Source organism: Temnothorax curvispinosus, unplaced genomic scaffold (genome assembly GCF_003070985.1).
Source record: "Temnothorax curvispinosus isolate PA1 unplaced genomic scaffold, ASM307098v1 QBEX01010630.1, whole genome shotgun sequence".
NCBI lineage: Eukaryota > Metazoa > Arthropoda > Insecta > Hymenoptera > Formicidae > Temnothorax > Temnothorax curvispinosus.
Window position 1 is genome coordinate 290,411 of NW_020220410.1, and position 22,052 is coordinate 312,462.

Here is a 22,052-nt window from a genome sequence, read left to right on the forward strand (position 1 = left end):
GAGGGGCGATTCGTAACCGGGCTCCCTTACGCGTTCTCCAACTTGAGACACACACTCCCACTAACTCCCGGAGCTCTTAGTAATAAGTTTTTTATAACGATGTAATCCGCGCGCGCACACACGTATACACCCCGCGCGTCACTGTATAGGCACTGTACTCACGACGTTTATTCTGTACATAATCGCGCACGATGCAAACGGCACGGCCGCCCGGTCGGCGAATTCGGAGGGACACCGGGCTACCACTTGCGAAAGTTCGCCTGCCGTCAACCGATTCATCCCGGTGTCAACTTCGAGAATCGCAGGCGCGCGCTCGTCGATAGTATCGACAATCGCGATACGCGCTTCGACGATCGCCGCCAAACTCAAACGCCGCGCGCGCCAAGTCCGGTCACTCTCCGGTCTCGTAATTCGTAATTCGAATAAACGACGCGACGTCCACGGAATGCGAGGGATACGTCGCGAAATATTATTATAATAGGCGAGACACACACTATGCGAACTACCACGGGACAGAACAACTGTTATTGTTATAACGAATGAAATAAAAATCGTACGGCGAGCAAAAGCGGCGGAGTCGTTTTTTATCCTCCTCGTAATCCAAAATTTAATTAGTCAAGTAACAATATAGATTTAAATAATCAATCTATCTAGCTTGAAGATTGATAAGATATTTCTGTTAAACACCTAAGATAAAATACATATCGAATTAGTTGTTTCAATTAGATTGACGTTTTTTAATTCATTTATTATAATCTTCCTCTCGACGATTGAAACTTTGAAATTATTTCACTGCAGTAAGCTTGCAACAAATTTAGATACTAAGAATTTTTGAGTCAGATTTTAACTTGAACGTTCTCTTCCAGCGAGATAAAAATTGAGCGAGAGAACCGCTGGAAAGAGAAAAAGAACTGCGAGTGAATTATGTGGAGGCCGAGATAAAGACTTAATTGATAGTGGATAGTATTGGGACCAGCCAATTGATTCGACACTGATGAACAAAAGGTCAATCGGTTTGAGGTCACACGCCGGTCACGGTCGCAGGCAGCATCCAACATCACGACGATCACGACACTTCGGACCTTCGGACACTTGGTGGCCTGACGTGAAAAATGGCGCACATGATAAGGTCCAGGCTCGTGCTCCTGTCACTAAAGTACACTAATCACGTCGCGCCGCGTATCCCCGTGCCCTTAAAGTGTCAACGATTATGCTTTCGCACCAGCAGTATCCTCGACGGTACGACATTTATTCAAAAACCGCGATTTCTTTCCCTCGCGACGTCCGTCGATTTGGAGGTTACCCTCTCTCGGAGAAGAACCAAATTTCGATGGAAATATCCGCGAGAGACGAAGCTATCTCGATGCGAATGTTAAACGGAAGCGTGAAAAACGAACTTAAAGATCCTGGAACGTAAATTTAGCCTTTTGTTGCGCTCGATAAACGAGTTTCCGTGTCCTTCTGGTTATGCAACCGATTTTTTCATTTTCACGTGTTACCTGTCGGTCAACATATTTTTCAGTATATATTCGTTTCCTTTCCCGGCAATTTCCTTAAATCTTATTTCGCAGGAAAGAAAATGTTCGTCTTGAAACAGTTTACTTGATTGCAATATTTAAATTTATTGCAAATTTATGATAGTACCATTTGAGCTTTTAATTCCATGAAGCGAAGGATGTTAAATGAGGTGACGATTTGCTTTCAGTGACGGGAAAGGAATTGTTGATGCCGTCTTTATCGCCCACCATGGAAAGCGGCACCATAGTGAAGTGGTTCAAGAAGGAAGGCGACACGATCTCTCCCGGTGACGCTATTGCGGATATTCAGACTGACAAAGCCGTTGTCACGATGGAATTTGACGACGAAGGTGTGATGGCAAAGATAATTGTAAGTAGATAAATGTAGCGAACAAATCAATCAAATCGTATCTATGTATTACGTACAAATTATATGAGAGATATATTATTGATTAGGTACCTGAAGGAACAAAAGATATTAAAGTAGGAACTCTGATAGCTCTCACTGTTGAGGCTGATGAAGACTGGAAAACAGTAGAAATGCCAGACAGTTCTTCGGCACAAGCTTCTTCAGCAGCACCGTCCTCCGCTGAGCCAAGCCCTCCTGTCACGTCAGCGGAACCACCACCCGGCCAGTACGATCCTTTAATAAGCACATTAGGTCATACTTTGCTTTAAAGTAATACAAATAAAGCGAAAATGATGCTTATGTATTCACACGCTTGGAAAGCCACGTTTTCAGAAACAGTTTTCAAATAATTCATCTAATTTCCAGGCAAAACATTGCTATGCCTGCCCTATCGCCAACCATGACAACAGGTACGATCATGAAGTGGCTGAAGAAAGAAGGTGATGAAATAGAGCCGGGTGACTCGTTGGCCGACATACAGACGGATAAAGCCGTCATGAGCTTCGAAATGGATGAGGAAGGCGTACTCGCAAAAATTCTTGTACGTATTTAATTATTAACGACAAAATTCTGCATGGGGCAAATTACGTTCTTCCTTAGCTTAATATTGTCATTTATTAGGTTCCAGAAGGTTCTCAAGTAGAAGTGGGACAGTTGATAGCTGTTATAGTTGAGAAAGGAATGGATTGGAAACAGGCTGTTGCCCCGACGTCAGCTAAACCAGCACCATCTGCAGCACCGAGTTCTGCTCAACCGGCTGCACCAGCTGATGCCAAACCGCCATCAAGTGGGCAGTGTGTATTCATCTTTTTAATAATTTATATAATTATTCATTATTTCTAAATGAACGTATTCCATTAAATATTAAATATGTTCCGCATAGAGTGTATGGTTTGGCAGTGAAAAGATTGCTGGAGGAATATAATCTGAGCTCTGGGTCAATCAAGGGCACTGGACGGCCAAACCGTTTATTGAAAAGCGACGTTCTGGCGTATATTCAGGCGCACAACGTTCAAAAAGTTACGCCTAAATCCGGTAAATGCGATATACTATAATAATATTGTCTCGCCTAGGGTAGCTCTGTGTAATATTTAATATATTTATTTAACGATTATCTCTTTGCAGCACCGGCTCCAGGGACTGTTAAGGCACGTTCTCCCAGTCCAGAAGAAACATCTGTCCCAGTTGGCCGACCGTCTCCATACGAAGACATCGAAGTATCCAACATTCGTGCCGTTATCGCCAAACGACTCGGAGAGTCAAAGGTACGTTACGACAGATTTTTTATTATTTGTTTAATTTAATTAAAATGATTTTTCTTTCTCAGAGAACTATACCACATTCTTACGCAGTTGTGGATATAAATATCGGCAAGTTAGTGGAGCTCCGCGGAAAGCTAAAAACGGAGGCTATAAGTGTATCAATTAACGACTTTGTCGTCAAGGCCGTCGCTCACGCGCTCGTCGAGTGTCCTGATATAAACACGTTGTATCAAAATGGACAGGTTAGTATGTTTAGTTTTAATATTATGATATAATTGCGTTAGGATACGCGATTCAATTATAATATTAACAATCGACTGGCGTTAGATCGTTCGAGTTCCAAAGGTGGATGTGTCTGTGGCAGTCGCGACAAAAACAGGTCTGATTACTCCAATAGTATTCGACACTGCTACTAAGAGCCTATCAGATATTTCTAAAAATATTCGAGAATTGGCTGAAAAGGCGAAAAATGGGAAGCTTAAACCACACGAGTTTCAAGGCGGAACGTTCACGTAAGTCTTCATAACTGAAAAGTATGTACGCGCGCGCGCGTATAAACCGGACAACCTTTCAGTCCACGACTGTACAGCGTACATATGCAATTTTATTATGCAGAATTTCGAATTTGGGAATGTTTGGTATCAAGAAGTTTTCTGCCATTATAAATCCTCCACAAACTGCCGTACTAGCTGTAGGTTCGGGACGAGAAGAGCTGGGTAATATTTTGTGAAAGATTTTGTAAATGATCCCAAACTGATTTCTGACTGTAACTAATAGTACTTTTGTAACGTCTTGCAGATTCCTCGTTAATGAAAGTAACCAAAATGACGACAACGCTATCGTACGACAGACGAGCGATCGACGAGGATCAAGCAGCCGAATTCTTGGCTATTCTAAGAGCAATGCTGGAGGATCCAGCTTTTCTCGCAGCTGGCAGAATGCAGGCACTGAGGTACAAACGCGATGCGTATTAATCGCCCGTAATAGAATATTCATCTCGTTCAAAGCGTTTATTGCAAAAACAGCTCGTTTTCTTGCGTCAAGAGAGTTAAATATCATTGTTTTTGTAACTATATTACTATGCTTTTTAAAAAATAGAATTTAAGTAGAAAAATGCTCAATATTAACCAATATAATTGTATATAATGCAATATAAATGCATGATTGTTGTTTGGCTGTTTTTGTAATAAACGGAAGAATTGATTAATATTAGTCCTATTTTTCGTGCCATATGTAAGCAAATATAGAAAGTACGACTTATATATTTATATGAAAACGTTTTACAAATAACGCCGTTCGTTATTAAAAACTTTGACCAAAGGAAATAGTTTATATGTTCATACTGCCAAAATGATATTTAAAACAAGCAATATTATGGACATATTCTCACTTTCGTAAATTAATTAATGATAACATTGAGTGAAACCAAATGTTAAACGTTAATTTATGATTCTCAATAGATTCTTTAATTTCAATATAATTTTTAAATTATTAAAAAAAAATTTTAATTAGGGGTTAATATCCACAAAAAGATTGACAGAGAGTAAGTGTCCATTATTGTATTTAATTTTGTAAATAATTAGAACGTTCATATTTAGTCTACTTTTGTAAATATCTGCAAATTATTGGCCCTGCGATATAGGAACCATATACACGATGTATACATGATCTTCTGAGTCAAAGTTACGACGTATATGTCTTCATTGTATCATATTACTATAAATATTTAAAGATAGTAATTTTTGCATATTTAGAAACTCGTGCAATAAAACACACGGTTTACTTCCGATTAATTTATTAATTGGAAATGTATAAATAAATGACTCACTTGTATATAATCTTATAATTTAAATAGGATTATTGGGATATAGTTTTAATGAAGAATTTATCTTCTGAATAAAATATTTATTGTCTAAAATACGTGATGTCTTACGGATGTATTAGTGTCCATTTTTCTCCTCTATCCAATCTAAATATACAGAAAAAAAATAATACATATAATTCTCGAAGTCACATTACAGAATCTCACATCTGATTTTCACTATAATCATAATTTCACACGTGATTATTGCATGATAATATTTTTGTGCCTATTATTAATTATTATTATAATTAGAATCTTATACATTTATTTTATGAGGCACAACTATTAGAATATCATACGATATACGTCTTACGCATTTTTTTTAATTTTAATGATTTTTTCGAAAACTCTTTGAATATATCTTAACAAAAAATTAATAGAATATACAAATAATAATGCATTTTTTGTTTCAAATCGTGCAAACGATTACAATACTGTTTAAATACATTTGTTTATCGGCACATATGTTAATATGTTATCTGATTGAAACATAACACTTGTCCTGCTTATAATATATAATAATTATATACTTCGAGCTATTGTCACAACTTTTGATGTTTCCAGTAATTTAATATAGTATAATATGTATGGTAAAACACATAAATTATATTCTATAGAAATATTAATATAACTTTCATTTATCACAGTCGTGATTTTATATATATATATACTTGATATTACTTGCTAGAATTATCTTAAATATCTAGATATTCATTTTTTACAGTAATTTAATCGTATTACACGCATTTATTCATCGCATTATAAACACTATTGATCATATCAGTTTATATACATATAGTATATCGGTTATTTAAAAAATATACCTATACGAATATTATGTTTGAGCAATATCGCGCTCTTAGGAAATACAAAAAGTTTCCAAAAAGGTATACGTTTTATAAAAGTAGGAATAAAAGTCTTACAAAACCGTGTGTTCGTGTGCATCTTGGTGATTTGATAAAAATGCATTGTACGGTGGTTATATAATTCGCAACAATTACGTTTCAACATATTGCTTTACGATAGCGAACAGTGTTACTCAATTTTATGCACAAAATACAATTTTTTGAATATATTTCATACCTGATTAATAACAATTTTTCAACGTGTAATTTTTTTTATGAATTCAAATAACTTGTAAGTTAAAAGTTATAAAGTCAAAAAGCTTGTAAGTTATAAATTCAAAAAACTTAGATAGTCAAATAACTTATCTTATTATTTATATTATCATGTGCCTTATCCAGTTTTCTTGGAAAGAGTTAAGAGCTTCAAATTTGATGGGCTCTCATTGTTATCAGAGATTATATACTTGATTCCGCTATTGTCTTTCTTGTATCTTGATGCTTCTGTACAGTGATCTAAGTACAGTTTTTAAGAAGAATAATTATGAAATTCTGCATTATGATCGTTTTATAACTGGTATTAAAAGAACAATATTTCAAAATATTGTATGTATTCCACTCATTCTTCAAAAACAGCATATAAAAATGTATTCTGTCCACAATTATTTACAGCTAAAACTTTATTGTTCCGGTAAATACTGAACTTGAGTTGGCAAAATGCCCATCTACATAGTCATTGAGCGGAAATATACCTGAGTAAAATCCTAATTGATCATATTGCACGTAACAGAGTAGATAGCTTCTTTTAAAAGTTGACAAATTTGCTTGAATATTTCCACCAATAATTTCTACACGATACCATCTTGCAATAATAATAATCCTGACATAATTAAGTAGCATAAAAATAACTATTTAGGTTCTTTTTCAACAACGATTTGAATAAAATCTTAAAATGACTATCAAGCGTCATTACTATGCTTTGGTTTCGTACATATGTAAACCAGCATAGTGGAATAAAGACGGAGGGCAGTCAAATAATAAGTTTAAGATATTAAAATCGAATGTGTGTATACGCAGTAATAATTACGAAATTCTTTTGATGCTTTCAATTACAGAAGTATCTTCTTTTCATCCCTAAGCAGCAATGAAGTGTCGTGAAACCGGCGTATCATGAATGTTACGGTATAAAATTGTTTTAAAAAGTATTTAGTGAAACACTTTGTGGAGAATTCTCTGCGCCGCACGGATCAACGGGGTGAGAGTAGATAATTCCGCACAGTTTTCCAGGAATGGATGAGAGAGCAACTCGTCGGCGGTCGCTCTCTCGTCGACTTCTACGGCGAGGCATCTCTCTAAGAAGTTCTGGAACGTCGGACTGAGGCTGTCCCACCTCGGAATGGATGGTTTACCAATGGCAGCGATCAAGTATAACGCTCTCAACGGTGTTTCCTTCATGTAAGGCGGCTCTCCCTCTATCATCTCGATGGCCATTATACCTAGCGACCAGATGTCCACTTTCTTGCCGTACTGTTTTCTCGTTACCACTTCCGGCGCCATCCAGTACGGAGTACCGACCATAGTCTGTCGTTTCTCGTCACCGTCGATATTCGCGCAAAAACCAAAGTCCGTAACCTTCACCGTACCGTTCATCCCCAACAGCACATTGTCCGACTTGATGTCCCGGTGAATGATGCCCCTGGTGTGCAGGAAGCTTATCGCTTTGAGGACCTCTCTGCAGACGGCAGCAATCTGGATCTCCTTCATCACAGTCTCGGTAACCACGTCGGTGAGTGGCCCGCCCTCCAGCAGCTCCATCACCACCCAAAGATGCTCGTCCACCAGGTAAGCGTCAAGGAAATTGACCAGATTTGGATGCTGAAACTGCTTGAGAATCTTGATCTCTGTTAATATCAACTCTTTCTTTGGCTGCTTCGACAAGTCTATGTCCTTAATGGCTACTTTCTGACCGTATTGAAGATCGGTGGCTATGAACACAGTTCCGGAGGCACCGGCGCCTACCTCCTTAGTTCTTTCGAAGCGCAAGTTGGGATCCCCGCGCTGGCAGATAGCCCGGAGCTCCTCGTATACCTGTTCGTCACTGAGTCTCACATCGGTGCACTCGGTCTTCCTTCGCAGGATGGGACTCTCCTCTATTCTACTCGGCGCAACGTTCTCCTCTTCCTCCTCCTCCTCCTCCTCTTCACGCGGCGGATAGTCCTCACCGTCGCTGATCCGATACGTGTTCAGATCCTCGAGGATCTCGGTGAGGGTCTTCTCCACCCTGTCGTGGCACCTGCGCGGCGCCGGCTTTGGCGGCTTCGGTGGTTTCGGCGGTTTCGGCGGTTTTGGCGGCTTGTTCACCTTCGGCGGCAGCTTGGGCAACGACGTCCGCTCGTCCGTCGAGCTCTCGGATGTCAGGCGATCGTCGTCGGATCCGTCCGACTGGTACTTCTTCGTCAGGATGTTGTCGATCTCCTGCGACTCCTCCTCGATCAGGTCCTGCGTGACGAACGGCTTGAATACCTCCTGGTCCTGCGGCTTGCGCTTGATCGAGTAGTTGTAGAACTTGATGGCCTGCAACGCGGCGTCCGGGTGCTCGTCCTGCTCCGACTTGGAGATCTGCGTGTTGAGCAGGCGTATCCACGGGTCCGGCAGGCCCTCCAGCTGTCCGGTCTCCGCATTCTTGCTCACGTGGAACTCGTGCGAGACGTTGGTAGGCGGGCCGATCTCCGCGGCGACGGTGTCGACGGCGTGACCGCTCCTCTTCTTCGAGAACAGCTTCGTCAGGCTGAGGCTCATTCTCTCGTGCGCGCGCGTGCGATCTCGCGATCGCGAAATCTCGAGGAGAAAGAGAGTAAAAGACACTAGGGCAAACCTCTGCGATCTCAGATACTCATGCTAACGTAACGCGGATCCTCGTCCGCCACACAACGATCATATCGTCGAGTCTCACGCCCGATTACACCGATTACACACCGGCGGCGAGCGCCGAGCGGACGTCGTCAGTGCTGGCAGCTGGCAGCGCGACGGTCGCGCGCGTCACCAGGCGACATTATTGGCCGCACTAGCGTCGCGAGAATCGATTATTCGCAAAGCGTACGTATTCCGTAATTTGAATATTGATAACAAATGTCTCAAAATAAATAAAATAATCAAGACAGGTCATTTAAAAAGATTGTATATAATTTCCATCACATAAAGCTTTAATCCTAGCAGCTGCTGGTCAGGCCGTCAGGCTGGTCTATCTGTATTAGTGCATGGTCGAAGCCTCAAATCCCCTCTCCTGAAGGCTGAAGGCTTCAGTCCTTACAGTCCTTAGATGCGTTTCGAGCCGGAAAGAAGCACGTTCTCGGCATGTAAACATCATCCCTTTTTTCATTTTTTATTAACCACGCCGTCTCTTTTCTTAAATCGAGATCCAGCACGCGATCTACAGTTGTCGAACGAGGAGGCTGTTGAATCAAGTCAAAGTGTTGAAAATTTTAACACAGATGGCTTTGCAATACAAGTGTGTATCCCATTTTTTTTAAAATAAATTGCAAAGTGCATGATAAAAATCTTCTCTCTATGAAAATGGATAAAAGAGAAGTAGCGTCTTCTGAGAAGATATCTATGATTAGCTTATAAAATTGAAAGATTTATAACATTTATTTCATCTTGAGTAGTACTTTGTTATCCACTTTACTGTATTTGCAGAACAATCCATCCTGTGAAATACTTGCACGACCACCTTGTAAGTATCTTCTACATACCGACTAAAGAAGCGTGTTATAAAATTTTCTAATAACAATTTGGCACTTGCAGGAGCAAGACATCCGGACGGATGGCAGGAAATTCTTGTCGTTTCGGCCAGTAAGCGTAAATGTCTCGTCGATTGTACAAGCGGATAGTTCAGCAATATTCAAATTGGGTGACACAACTGCGGTTTGCGGTATTAAAGCTGTAAGTACGCCTCACAATGTTCTAATGCATGTTTATATCCATTTTCATATCTTTTTAAGTACATGTATTTTAATGTGGGTTTGATATTTTGTTTGTTAATTTATACAATATTTTATAATGACCTAGCTGTCTTTATTTTTGTTATTTTTATTTTAGCTGAAAATATAATTAACTTATTTCAGTGCTAAAGTGACGATTAATCGGTATTGTGTACTGTTTCAGGAATTAGCAACACCAAAGGCAGATACTCCGGATCACGGCTACGTAGTACCAAATGTGGAATTATCACCTCTGTGCTCCTCAAAGTTTCGTCCCGGCCCGCCGAGCGAACAGGCGCAGGTGCTCTCTAAATCGATAGATATCATTTTGAGTAATTCAGCGGCACTCGACCTGACAGACCTCTGTATCTGCAGAGGTAAATTAGTATGGGTCTTGTACTGCGATATTCTGTGCCTAAATTACAACGGATCGGTCATAGACGCTTGCACCGGGGCATTAATTGCGGCTCTCAAAACATGTAAGTCCCGTCTACATATTGTCCGAGAACATGTGATAATATCCGCGTCCAATTCCTCTTCTGTATTTCATGAGAGAATTTATCTTGCAGTGGCCTTACCTGAGGTAAATTACAACAAAGAGACGGGAGTAATTGTGGTACACCCAAAAAATAGAAAAATGTTTGCTGTAAGAACGTCGCCAGTTTCTACATCGTTTGCGGTATTCGAGAAGTCAGTTTTAGTTTATTGTAATAGATATTTCGTATGTACGTCATCTTTTCCTAACTCAACTCTTTGTTTGCAGCCAATTGTTAGTAGCTGATCCTACAGATGACGAGGAGGATTTGTCATCAGGAAGGTTTTCTATCGTGATGGACGATGAGGAAGAGATTTGCTATGTACATAAGCCTGGTGTGTATTTTATATTTGTAAAATAGTGTTTATTGGGTTATACATCACGTATAATAATGATCTTAAATTTAATATAGGTGGAATTTCAATCTCTCAGAATCTACTTTCCAAAGGACTGGAAATGGCGAAAATGAGAGCAAAGTTGGTCAGATCGGTAATCGACGCTGCTATCTCGACGCTGAATGTAAACGATATAGAAATAAATACTTGAATATTTTTTTTCAAGAAGGCAAAATGGCATTCACACCTTTTACGCATTAGACACATAAAATGGAATATGTAATAAGATATCGATAGCTATATAGTCTATTTTTCTTAGCTGTATTTTATAAATTTGAAATTAAACTGTTCATGATTCATTTGCGTAGGAAAAGAAGTCGAAAGATAAGTTGAATATACGCAAGAAAGTGCAATAAAAAAAAAATGAATCAAATGTTAGTGATAGAACAATGCTATTTATTTTTGCACATCGTTAACATGAAACGTTAACATACACAAATACGAACTATATCAAACGTATCAAAAGATAATTGTGCTAAAATATCAGTCTCAGAATATAAAAATACAATATTCACAACGTTTGACACAGAAATAAATTAACGTAAATTTAACTTAATACAAAGTTTAAGTTACGAACATTACAGTTTATGAACACGACATACTCTTAAAGAGTTTTATAAATTCCTCTAGCGATATTTGTCCATCGCCATCTTCGTCTACCTGAGTAATCATATCAAATAGTTCCTCATCGCTCAAATTTTCTCCCAATTCAATCGCAACTCTTTTCAAATTTTTGAACGATATTTTCCCCGTTTTATCGTCATCGAAGAGACGAAACGCCCTTATTATATCGCTTTGGACATCCTCGTCTGTCATTTTAATTGACATTACCTTCACGAATTCTTCATAAGATAACTCAGTAGGGCGTTCTGGAGCAACTTCCGCCACGAGGGTCTGTATCTCTTTAACTGTCGGCTCAAATCCTAGGGCTCTGAGGACAATTTTAAGATCCTTGGAAGCGATTTTCCCAGTGCCGTCCGGATCAAACAGATCAAAGGCTTCTTTTATATCGGACTTCTGTTGCTCGGTTAATACAAGTTTTATTGGATACTTCTTGGCACCGCTTTGTTTCTTGGATGTAGATGCCTGGGAAAGAAAAACAGGATTGTGTCACGAAAGCTTTACCTCGAAATAAACGAATGTACATACATATAAGTGTAACACCATCGTTTAGCTTGTATAATTTTTCAAAGTATCGAAGTAAAAGGTAATTTTTTAATATTTTAGAAAGCTAGACAAAATTGCTAGCAATTTACATATAGAATTAAAAAGGAATGCGATAAAAGTTTATTGGATCAAGATCAAACTAATTACCATGTTCAAGTTGCGATTTATCTTCGGCGAACTTTATAGAAACGGATAGCTGTCTTCCGTGATAATGGGATTGGGAGCTGCTTCTAGTACTGATGTCGCCGTGAGACTGTCGTCCCACCGGACGCGCACCTGTAAATATTACCTTCATTAGTCATTGGGGAGGGACTTGGTTTGATCAATATACACCATTATTATTTTCGAAACCGACAACGTCGATTCACGCGAAACAATGAAAAAACCCTTCGACAACAGATGAGCACTCGGCGGACACGTGTAAATCATGCAAACAACGATTCTGAAAGGCATAGGACCATACATTCGACATGAATGATGAAACGTCAAATTGTCGACGCCTTAATAGCACTTGAAGCTGACTCGTACACTTATATACAATCACGCGTGAATCACGTTCGATAATTAATCGTACGATTATTGTTCAAACGTGACCATTAGGTCAGGTTAGCTCCTATTTTTTTAAGATGTAAATGTACGCGATTGGTCGAGTTCCAATTCTTGGATTCGTAATCTTCACAATCGCGCAGTCCGCTGTCCGCTACGAGCTTGACGTGTCTTTAGTTGTGTGAGCGCAGATTCTGTCAGTGGGAGAAGGAAAACAAAACTTGCTCTTACGATTCACATTTTTACACACGCACTGGCAGACAAGCGTATTTTTTGAACTTGTACACTTTAATTGTACGTAGGTTTGTAAGAAGAGAGAGAAATTCGTCCTCTTAAAAAACGTTATTTTGGGTTCTATGAGTTTAGGAAGCGTGTCTAGGTTAGCTTGAAATATTTCAATATGTCATCAACTTTGTATCAAGTTTATTCATCTTATTGGAATATAAATTTTATAATCCGACGATGTCAAATTGCAAGATCGAGTCTCTCAATTTTTATTTTTGTCAGAGCTGAATAATGAAGGCCTTCGAAAACAAAAAATGTCACACATACACACACAATTTTTTTTCTAGTAAAGGAGTATTTAAGTAATATACAAGACCTTGTGTTGTAGGACAATGGTGACAGGACCAACTGAGCATGGAATACAAGCTGATGTTATATTTGTCATCGAGGGAACAGCCGTCAACGGCGCGTACCTCAATGATCTTAAAACGAATTACGTTATTCCTACATTGGAGTAAGTTTTAAAGTGGATGTAACACAATATACATTTACATGTCGCAAACATTAACATTTACTATTACAAATGTAAATTGTATTAACTTCTCATATTAGGTAAAAAAGAAGGATCTTTTTATTGTTCTATTTTTATGTTTTCTTGCAGATATTTCAGTCAAGGTGGGATAGAAGACAGGGAATATGTTTCCGAGGTATGCAATTATATTTCTTAATCTTACTTGTACAAGAATTGATTAAGTTACAATTTATTTTACTGCAATTGGAATTTACAGCAAAATAGCACAACGTTGTATGGAATAGTTGTTTACCATGCCGCTGATTGCTTACCATCTCCATGCACGGAGACTCTTGGACCTTATTCGAATCCTCACAAGCTACTGATGGTTCTAGACAAGCTTGAGTGAGTAAAAGATTTAATTATCTTTCATATCAAATCAACCTTTTATGCATAAATAAATTAATTCTTATTTTTGAAATTGGATATCCTTTTTATCGATTGATTTATTTTGTCAATAATAATGTTCTGTCTACTAGAATGGTTGGCGGAAAGGGGGAGTCATTTGCGAACATAGGCGAAGGTCTTGCAACAGGATTACAGTGTTTTGAAGACTTACAGCTGAGACGAGAGCCAAATACAGCTTCGCAGAAACATTGTATTTTGATATGTAACTCGCCCCCGTACCAAACTATGATTCAAGAAACTTACAAATTCGCTGGTCATACCATCGAACAATTAGCTGCCGTTTACCAAGAGGTGAGTGACATAAGAATTACAAATTGTAAATGCTTAATAAGGAGTACATTATATACATATATAATGTGGTCATATATGTGTGTAATTTTTTAGAGGAGTATTAACATCTCTATATTATCACCAAGGAAAATTCCGGCATTGTATAAACTATTTGAGAAAGCTGGCGGTGATTTACAGTCCTCGCAAACGAAGAATTATGCCAAGGATCCACGGCATTTGGTGCTTTTGCGAAATTACAACTTAAAGGAGCGACCTGTCAGTCCCCAAATGGGTGGTAACGTTCACAATACCGCAGCTACCGCGGCACAAATACCCCTGAGTCCGCTGCAAAGCAACGACAGTCCGAACACTAATCAAGTGCAGCAGAATATCGCCCCGCCGAATCAGCAGCAGGGTCCTCCTTTCAGAAACCAAGCCCCCCCTCAGAATCTTAACTCTGTGCATCAGACCGTAACGCCGTCCATGGCGGCACCGATAAACGCCACGCGGCCGCCTTACAATCCTCAGATAGCCGCACCACCAAATTATCATCCAGGAGGAGTAAACATAGCTACGAGGCCCAGATGGATGCGGCCGTTCATAGCACCGGGTGCGACCGCGTCTGCAAATACGCAAAACAGTGCGCTAATAGCACAACTGACACAACCGTCTTCGTCGTTAGGACTCAATGTAGCTGCGTTTAGTCAACGGTTAGATGGTAAGAGCATGGACGTTTGCATCTTATCTTTTGTATCTTTATAATGTACTTAGACATATAAATTCTGTAATGTTCACTTTACAGTAGCTGGCAATAACGTTATGGCAGCTAATCAGCAGCAACAACAGCAACAACTCACGCAGCAACAGCAACAACTGCGCTTGACGATGCAGTTGCAGCAGCAACAGCAGCAGCAGCAGCAGCAGCAGCAACAGCAGCAAAATGTTCAGCAAGCTACTATGTCTATGGCCGCTCAACCAACTCACAGCCAACCGGGATCTCAACTTGCTACGTCGTGTATCAGCCAGTCTGTACCTACTCAAGTACCACAGACTGTTACAGCTTCGCAGCAAGCACCAGTTTCAGTATCAATAACGCATTCTCAAGCACAAGTAATCAAATTTCATATTATTATATTTATACAAAATTTTACAAACAAAAGGATAAAAAGCATTGCAATATAAAGTGTGATATAGAGTAATATTAGAATGAGATAAAAATATATAATTTATAGTTTATATTTTGGTAAACTGTAAATTGGAAGCTATTCTAAGCCATAAGGCAAGGATTACGCGAAATAAATAATAATATTAGTTCCATTGTAACTTTTTAGGGCAACGTATCTACTGGTACTGTACAAAGTCAACAACTCGTGCCACGCGAGCGCCAGAACATCTGGCAGGGTATCGTGGAATGGATCGAGAAGGCCAAAAATCCCACAGATGCCCAAAAGCAAACGAGACACGTTCCATGTCAGGTCTCGGCTAATGCGAAAGACGGAGATCCAGAACTGTAAATTACCGTTTCTCACTGTCGACGTAATCTTTTCGTGTTTTTTTTATTTTACACGACGTTTTGCTTTTCAGGAAAGCAGACACGTGGCCGCCAAAACTGATAATGCAACTGATGCCGAAACAACTGATAGGAAGTATTGGTGGTACCTATCTGAAGAATTCTAAATCCGTTGTATTTCACCCAACGCCGTGCGAAGCATTGGAATCTTTAACGAAAATGATGACTGCTGGATTTGTAAGTGTATTTATTGTTTTGTTTGCAGAGATTGAATGCTGCGAATAATATAAATACCTGCGACATGTCTACAATGATACTTAAAATATAATATAATTCAGGCAGGTTGTGTTCACTTCACTTCTGCGGCATCAAGTCCAGCTTGTGAAATAAAAGTACTTATACTTTTATATACTACGGACAAGAAAACGTATCTAGGTTTTATCCCAAACGATCAAACAGCTTTTGTAGATCGCCTTCGCAAGGTTATACAACAGCAGAAAACATCTCAAAACGCGTCTGTAAGACAAGTAAGTAAATAAGTTATAGATCAATTGACACAAAGAGATCGGAGAGTAACTGTATGACTTTGTTAGGCTAATCCTGGACCGGGCAATACGATTCCCGCACCGATGCCTACCACAGGTACACAGGGGGGTATTCTTATGTCCCAAACGAATACTATGGCGATGGGAGGTGGCCAAATAACACAGAATGTTGTGTCCACCGCTCCTCCGCAAACTTTAACTTCGACCAGTGGTCCACAGACTCAAATGAATATGCAGGTAATACAAATATGGTGGCATTTCGATGAAATAGAATAATGTATATATTGGTTAGATATTTAGCAAACGCTTTACATTATAGAATAGCGGAATCAGCGGTCCGCAAGCAAACGCTGGAGCTGGAGGTATGATCGGTCAACAACGACCTCAATTTGACGATCTAGAGATCGCCAGGCATCAAAATTTGTTGAAGATCCAACATCTGAGACAAACGTTAGAAGCTGCACAACAACAAGAGGCGCAGTATAAGTCTCAATTGGAAGTGAATGTAAATATGTTTTTAATAGAAATAACTTTCGAAAGTTTAGAAATTCTTACGGGGGTTGCGACATTTTTGTTCAGATTCAACAAAATCTAGAAGTGGCACAACAGCAAGAAATGCAGTACAAGCAACAACTTGAGGTTAATGATCTTGATAAATATATTTTTTTGATGTACGAGAGAGGTATATGAATAATTGTTTTCACATATGTACAGGCACAACAGGCACAGAGAGGCCTCAATCAGGCCGCTATGGCTAACCAACAGGCGGGCTCTCAAAGATTGATGCGTCCAGTTTCCAATAATCTTGGTCTCAGACATTTATTACAACAGGTGAGAACCTGTCCCAAAACTTAAAAAAATTAAGCTTTATTTATATTAATTCTTAGATATGTAGAACAAGCGTTTACAATACAAATTGCAATTAATGTTTTTACAGCCGCAACCACAGTACAGCGTTCGGCAAGTATTCGGAGTGCAACAGCAAATGGTAGGACCGAGAGGGCAGATAGCAACGAGACCAATGGCACCTGGTAATGCACAAAATCAGCAATTTGAGGATGTATCGAATTATGACTTCCTCGGTTAAAAGACGTAAATAAGCGTTTTCTTTTTTAAGTTTACTTTATTCGTACACATACGCGTATGCATGTATACAACGATGTGTAGAAGGAAATACACGAGAGCATAACGATTTTAATTTTGTATATTTGTGAGAATAAATAACACTTGTACATACGGAGCAATACATGCACGAAATGCGTACGATACGTAATAATATAAAGTATTATTACGTAATTAAATTAAAAGGTGTATATATCCGCTCTTTTCAATACTTTGTTGAAATTCTGAGTACTTTTTATCAACATTAGTATGAGCTGACGCATTTCTTCCCTAAATTGTTATGTGATGAAAAACGCTTTTTAACTCAAGTCAACCTATATTAGCGATAAACTTCGGGTTAATGGAAGATTCTTCGTTTTCTTTTAATTCGTTATAAATTTTTAGAATCTTTTGCTTAATCACATTGCTATTTAAGATCTGCTTGTTACTCGGTATGATTTAAAACTGAAAATTAAATCACATGACAAAGAAATTATTAATACGATTTTTGAGCAAAATTTAGTAACATAAAATGAAAATTCTAGAAAAATTCTAAACAATCTTATGAAAAATTATATGAGCCACAAACTACACGCTCTGAAATCGCAATTTTTAACAAATAATAATATGTTTAATATTATATATAATGTTTTATTATATTATTTAATAATATTAAAATAAAAATATACATATATGCAAAATAGAAATCCGAGAAAATTAATTGATTAAGATTAAAGAATAACTGAATAGGTCTAAATTTTAATTTATCTGAGTTAATCTATTTAAATGCTTCTTGAATTACCCGTAAAAGACGATTTTATTTTTATGAAGGAATCCATGTTTTCTCAGTTCTTGACCCTTATTATCATGAGTCTTTCAATTTAACGCTATAAAATTCCTAAATATGACCATGTATATACAACATATTTTACATATCTAAACGTACAATTCTTCAATGTAAGCATCTTGTCAATGCATTTGGTTTTACTAAAAGATATTATTTGTTATTGAAGTTTTGTCTAAAATAACCCAAAGGATATAAAAATTTGAAGATATTCGATTACGTTAAATAATGGAAAATACCGTAATGATGGAAAACATTTGCCGTTAACAGAAGCTCTTACATTTTCACACAGTAATAAAAAACTGTACAAAAAATTATCTCTAAAGAGATAATATTTGGCGGAATCAATACAATTGAATGAAGTGTGTTGTATGGCCGTCCCGATAAATCGGATCATCCGTGATGGACGCGCGACACAGGGGACACGATCGCTCTCTGTCGAGCCACGTCGAGACGCATGTTTCACAGAAAATATGTTTACAATGAAGTCTAACCGGTGTGGTGTATTCTTCATGGCAAATGGCACATATACCGCCGGATGCAATCAGCTGTTCCTTCGACGGAGACACTCCAAGGCTCTATTAGTAAAAAGGCATTATTACAGCATGATTATATTACATAATGACAATTTTAAAAACATTTGTATCACATGAGAATTGTGCGTACCACGTTTTGGAACAGTTTCCACCCAGCGGTGCGGAGCAATTTAAGACGCGATAGTAGATCGCTACCCTTGCTCATTGTATACATTATCGAGAAGAAAATTCCCACAATCTTCTCTGGACCTTGATACGTTTCGAGCAGGTAATACAACCACGGCTGAACAGGCGCGACGCATCGATAAAGTTGCGACATCGCTTCTACCATGAGATAATATTTTCCCTGAAATTTAATTCATTTTTATCCGATTATACGTCACCTGTAATGTACCCTGTCCGACAAGTTGAAATAGCGAATGAAGAAATTAGTACTCACCCGATTCTGGAACGCCAATAATCGTACCGGCAGGCAAGTCAAGAGAACTTTGCAGACGATGGTGATGAGTTTAAGGAAGAAGTCCATCACCGTGACGTAGCAAAGCAAGTCCCAGATTGTGAGCGGTTCGGCGTAAGGAGCGAGAGTGTAGAAATTAAATGTGTAAACGACGAACACGATACAGGCGGTGATGTAGCACAGAATCAACGTGAGCAACGACCAACTCCGATTGTGCTGCTTGGCAATCTCGCGCTTGAGGTCATTGTTAGCGTGAATGAACGTGACGAGCAGTACAATGAACGTGAGTATCCCGGCCCGGTGATCGTACAGACTCTTGGCGAGAAGAATAATGACAAAGGGAACGTATTGTTGAAGATGCTTCAGCAACGCCCGAGCCTCCGGGCCTATCTGGACGTTGCCGTTAGCAGTATTTTCTGCATTATTGTGGTTTTCGGCAACTTCGTTCGCAGCCTCATGCGCGTTACTCGATAAACTGTTCGGCATTGTCGACGCTGTGTGATGATGATGACGATGGTTGCGGGGTTCATCGTGAGAACTGGGACCATTCGTTACGGGCTCTTCTAGATTGATCACATAGCTATCGCTCGGTAACGTGACTGGTTGGACTTGATTCCGGAGTCCGTGAATGGCCAAGAGCGACGTCAACGTTATGTTGGGCTGTTACGACAGAAAGAGCAATTAGCTTAACGTGCCACCCTCGAACATCGGCAATGCGACGACTCTCTTGATGCTACATACCGCTGCCTGTTGTATAAGAGGACGAATCCCTTGAATGGTGGAGGAGATATTACCCGCAAATATTCTAGAGCGTTCCGCCGTTCTAACACCAAAATTAAACGCCGTCCCAGGGTTTATACCGGCCAGGGTGTACCGGGTACCGCTTGGCGATTCTTGAATTTGTCCATTTTCATTTTCATCCGACGTCAGTATGTGTGGCATCCTCGAGTCACAATGTCCGCTCGCTGTCTCTTCTATCGGCCTATTCTCAGCCATATTTTATCTGCAAATGCAAACATTTTTGTCAATTTGTGGATATCACGGCGCGTGGATATCAATGGCCCGTCAAATCCCCTTATTACATCATTATAACGTGCGATCTACGCGAGATGCTCTTAATGATATTAAAGTAAACAGAGCGATATAGAATGTTACGTAATGTGTTTATTTCCTAAGTAATCGGAACGGATACATGTGTTAGTAAATATTAGACACGACTGCGTTTTTGACGAAATCGCATTCGTTCGACGTCCTTCCCGAATGAGGAACGAAGAGGCTCGAAAAATAATTGCTCGGCACCGTAAAATCCATCAATCAACCGCTAAAGATGACGCATTTCGAGAAGGTTAAGAAATCTGTCGTATCGACGAAATATTCGACGCGCATATGAGCACGTGACAGAAGTGATGCGCAAAACATGAAACCTTGCATATAATTAAATAAATGATTTATGGATCTCGCTGAACGCAGAAAACAGGTGAAGCTTCGTTCTAAACTTTCCACGGTGTCTCTCCTCCGCGAACAGCGAAATCATAAAGTTACAATTATTACTAATTATAATATATATCATACATGTTATAATTATTTGTATTTCAATTGTGGATTCTTATTCTCTGTCTGTGACAACGTATCACAATTTATGAGTTTTTGATCAAGTAAACATAGACAGCGAATTTCTGATATCGCAAGCAAGTTGCTCGTAAAGATTCTCATAAAGAAATCGATTATTGACTTCAATCCTCTTCTTTTGTCTTCTTTATAGATTCTGAGGCGAGTCTTTCAATATGTACAGTAATATTATTCCATGATCAGCTGTTTCAAGAATCTCCTTCCGTTTTTCATAAGGCTGGCAAGTAGATTAATTAAATTTTAATAAGTCTTCCTTTGAAATCGCATAATAACTGGCTCCATTTCTCTCCTTGCGTTATCTGATTATCTCTGTTATGACGCACACTCGTGCGTTTTGTCGGTAGGACAGATTTTCTAACCTTCAGACGCGTCGTCTCCAACATTTAACATTTTTCACAATAATCTTCACTTTCAAACCTTTGCTTTTACGCTGAAAACCCGTCGAGTGCGATTTCGTCGAGATATCCGTGCGAAGTAACCCCGAATCGAACATTTGAATACATCACCGCATTTTAAACACGTCACTTGTATATACGTACTCCGGTAAAATATAAACGAATAAATGTCGTATGGTCGCAATATACATAAAAACAAAGAAAAAAACGTCGAAAGTAGGAAATCGAATGTCGACGAGGGCACCGTTCGTCTCCAACGGTTTTCCGAGACGTAGAGGTATGTATTTATACCTTTAGCGAGAGATCGTAATCACGCAGATCCCGCTACGATCGTCGAGAGATGCTCATTTCTTCGCTCCACAGTCCCGCGGGAGGTCCGTGCGAAATCCCCACGAGAATCCGGTTCGCGGTCGCGCGAGACCCTCACGTTTGTTTCACGCAGCGAGCGCTCACTCTCGGCAGCCGCCCGTCCGTCATAATAATACTACGAAGCGTTGAGTACTGTGTGAGTACACGTCGTCGCATCACGCCATTCTTCCACGCGATTATCTGTACGATGTCGATTGGACCATGGTAGAAATACAAGGGTATGCTCTTGCGCATATTTCCGAACCCAGCCAATCAGCGACTTTTGCAAGCTTACGTCACACTGAGCGGCACATTTAAGCAGCGAATCTATAATAGTCATTTATAAAAGCATTTTGAGCGGACAATATGTGAATACAAAATAATGTTGATCATTTATGTGAGAGAAAATTCTGTTTTATAAATAAATAAATATATATGAACAAAAATATATAAATATAAAAAAACGCACGTGACATACGGATAAACGCTCATCGTTTCCCGAATTTGTCTCTCGTTGTAGATGTTAGAAACGTTATTGTTATTTGACGAATTTTATAATTATTTTATGTGGATTTGTCTAAATATATGATATTACAGAAAATATTATTATTATTAAGAAAAAAAGAATTGTGTGCATTGAATAAAAATCATTGCGACGTACGGAAAAATTTCACATAAAACGAGATTTTAATTTCC

At 39.0% G+C, this 22,052-nt stretch overlaps 5 protein-coding genes across 12 annotated transcripts; 3 read left to right on the forward strand and 2 right to left on the reverse strand.

Annotated features, from left to right (window-relative positions):
* Window positions 1-941: 941 nt before the first annotated feature.
* On the forward strand, window positions 942-5,108 carry LOC112460548 (pyruvate dehydrogenase protein X component, mitochondrial-like). Its single transcript, XM_025025278.1, has 11 exons — window positions 942-1,239; window positions 1,706-1,887; window positions 1,974-2,152; window positions 2,293-2,467; window positions 2,548-2,720; window positions 2,810-2,961; window positions 3,052-3,191; window positions 3,254-3,430; window positions 3,516-3,700; window positions 3,804-3,904; window positions 3,987-5,108. The coding sequence occupies exons 1-11, from the start codon at window positions 1,113-1,115 to the stop codon at window positions 4,160-4,162; spliced, it is 1,767 nt and encodes a 588-aa protein (XP_024881046.1). The 5' UTR covers window positions 942-1,112; the 3' UTR covers window positions 4,163-5,108.
* Window positions 5,109-6,223: 1,115 nt separating this feature from the next.
* LOC112460527 (serine/threonine-protein kinase PAK 2) lies at window positions 6,224-8,865 on the reverse strand. Its single transcript, XM_025025243.1, has one exon. It carries the CDS (start codon window positions 8,691-8,693, stop codon window positions 7,101-7,103), a length of 1,593 nt encoding a protein of 530 aa, XP_024881011.1. The 5' UTR covers window positions 8,694-8,865; the 3' UTR covers window positions 6,224-7,100.
* Window positions 8,866-8,905: 40 nt separating this feature from the next.
* LOC112460533 (exosome complex component RRP43-like) lies at window positions 8,906-10,973 on the forward strand. The gene is made up of 8 exons (XM_025025254.1): window positions 8,906-8,990; window positions 9,111-9,402; window positions 9,591-9,627; window positions 9,699-9,836; window positions 10,059-10,353; window positions 10,444-10,564; window positions 10,638-10,744; window positions 10,822-10,973. Exons 2-8 carry the CDS (start codon window positions 9,386-9,388, stop codon window positions 10,953-10,955), a joined length of 849 nt encoding a protein of 282 aa, XP_024881022.1. The 5' UTR covers window positions 8,906-8,990; window positions 9,111-9,385; the 3' UTR covers window positions 10,956-10,973.
* A 206-nt stretch (window positions 10,974-11,179) lies between these two features.
* LOC112460529 (RING finger and transmembrane domain-containing protein 2-like) lies at window positions 11,180-21,575 on the reverse strand. 6 transcript variants are annotated; one of them, XM_025025250.1, is made up of 5 exons: window positions 21,300-21,575; window positions 19,726-19,987; window positions 18,967-19,644; window positions 18,658-18,873; window positions 11,180-11,890 (listed from the first exon to the last, which is right to left on the reverse strand). In XM_025025250.1, the coding sequence occupies exons 2-5, from the start codon at window positions 19,978-19,980 to the stop codon at window positions 11,390-11,392; spliced, it is 1,650 nt and encodes a 549-aa protein (XP_024881018.1). In that variant the 5' UTR covers window positions 19,981-19,987; window positions 21,300-21,575; the 3' UTR covers window positions 11,180-11,389. The 6 variants fall into 6 exon arrangements, with proteins under 6 accessions (XP_024881018.1, XP_024881013.1, XP_024881017.1 ...); XM_025025245.1 differs by lacking the exon at window positions 11,180-11,890 and adding an exon at window positions 17,828-18,569; XM_025025249.1 differs by lacking the exons at window positions 11,180-11,890; window positions 21,300-21,575 and adding exons at window positions 18,336-18,569; window positions 21,031-21,223.
* On the forward strand, window positions 12,517-17,282 carry LOC112460525 (mediator of RNA polymerase II transcription subunit 25). 3 transcript variants are annotated; one of them, XM_025025240.1, is made up of 15 exons: window positions 12,517-12,576; window positions 13,131-13,256; window positions 13,404-13,449; window positions 13,531-13,658; window positions 13,793-14,012; window positions 14,106-14,709; window positions 14,794-15,101; window positions 15,323-15,501; window positions 15,576-15,738; window positions 15,840-16,028; window positions 16,095-16,283; window positions 16,366-16,551; window positions 16,626-16,685; window positions 16,761-16,877; window positions 16,984-17,133. In XM_025025240.1, exons 2-15 carry the CDS (start codon window positions 13,135-13,137, stop codon window positions 17,131-17,133), a joined length of 2,661 nt encoding a protein of 886 aa, XP_024881008.1. In that variant the 5' UTR covers window positions 12,517-12,576; window positions 13,131-13,134. The 3 variants fall into 3 exon arrangements, with proteins under 3 accessions (XP_024881008.1, XP_024881005.1, XP_024881007.1); XM_025025237.1 differs by lacking the exon at window positions 12,517-12,576 and adding an exon at window positions 12,583-12,896 and having other exon boundaries at window positions 16,984-17,282; XM_025025239.1 differs by lacking the exon at window positions 12,517-12,576 and adding an exon at window positions 12,583-12,811.
* Window positions 21,576-22,052: the final 477 nt, after the last annotated feature.

Coding starts and splice junctions, on each gene's coding strand:
- LOC112460548 (XM_025025278.1), top strand. CDS start 1,113: ATGGCGCACATGATAAGGTCCAGGCTCGTGCTCCTGTCACTAAAGTAC. Junction 3,431..3,515: donor CGTTGTATCAAAATGGACAG/GTTAGTATGTTT, acceptor GACTGGCGTTAG/ATCGTTCGAGTTCCAAAGGT. Junction 3,905..3,986: donor TTCGGGACGAGAAGAGCTGG/GTAATATTTTGT, acceptor AACGTCTTGCAG/ATTCCTCGTTAATGAAAGTA.
- LOC112460527 (XM_025025243.1), bottom strand. CDS start 8,693: ATGAGCCTCAGCCTGACGAAGCTGTTCTCGAAGAAGAGGAGCGGTCAC.
- LOC112460533 (XM_025025254.1), top strand. Junction 9,628..9,698: donor AATACTTGCACGACCACCTT/GTAAGTATCTTC, acceptor TGGCACTTGCAG/GAGCAAGACATCCGGACGGA. Junction 10,354..10,443: donor AATTGCGGCTCTCAAAACAT/GTAAGTCCCGTC, acceptor TTTATCTTGCAG/TGGCCTTACCTGAGGTAAAT.
- LOC112460529 (XM_025025250.1), bottom strand. CDS start 19,980: ATGGCTGAGAATAGGCCGATAGAAGAGACAGCGAGCGGACATTGTGAC. Junction 19,645..19,725: donor CTCTTATACAACAGGCAGCG/GTATGTAGCATC, acceptor CTGTCGTAACAG/CCCAACATAACGTTGACGTC. Junction 11,891..18,657: donor GGAAACTGTTCCAAAACGTG/GTACGCACAATT, acceptor TTTCTTTCCCAG/GCATCTACATCCAAGAAACA.
- LOC112460525 (XM_025025237.1), top strand. CDS start 12,874: ATGAGTTTAGGAAGCGTGTCTAG. Junction 15,502..15,575: donor AAAGACGGAGATCCAGAACT/GTAAATTACCGT, acceptor TTTGCTTTTCAG/GAAAGCAGACACGTGGCCGC. Junction 16,878..16,983: donor TCAGACATTTATTACAACAG/GTGAGAACCTGT, acceptor ATGTTTTTACAG/CCGCAACCACAGTACAGCGT.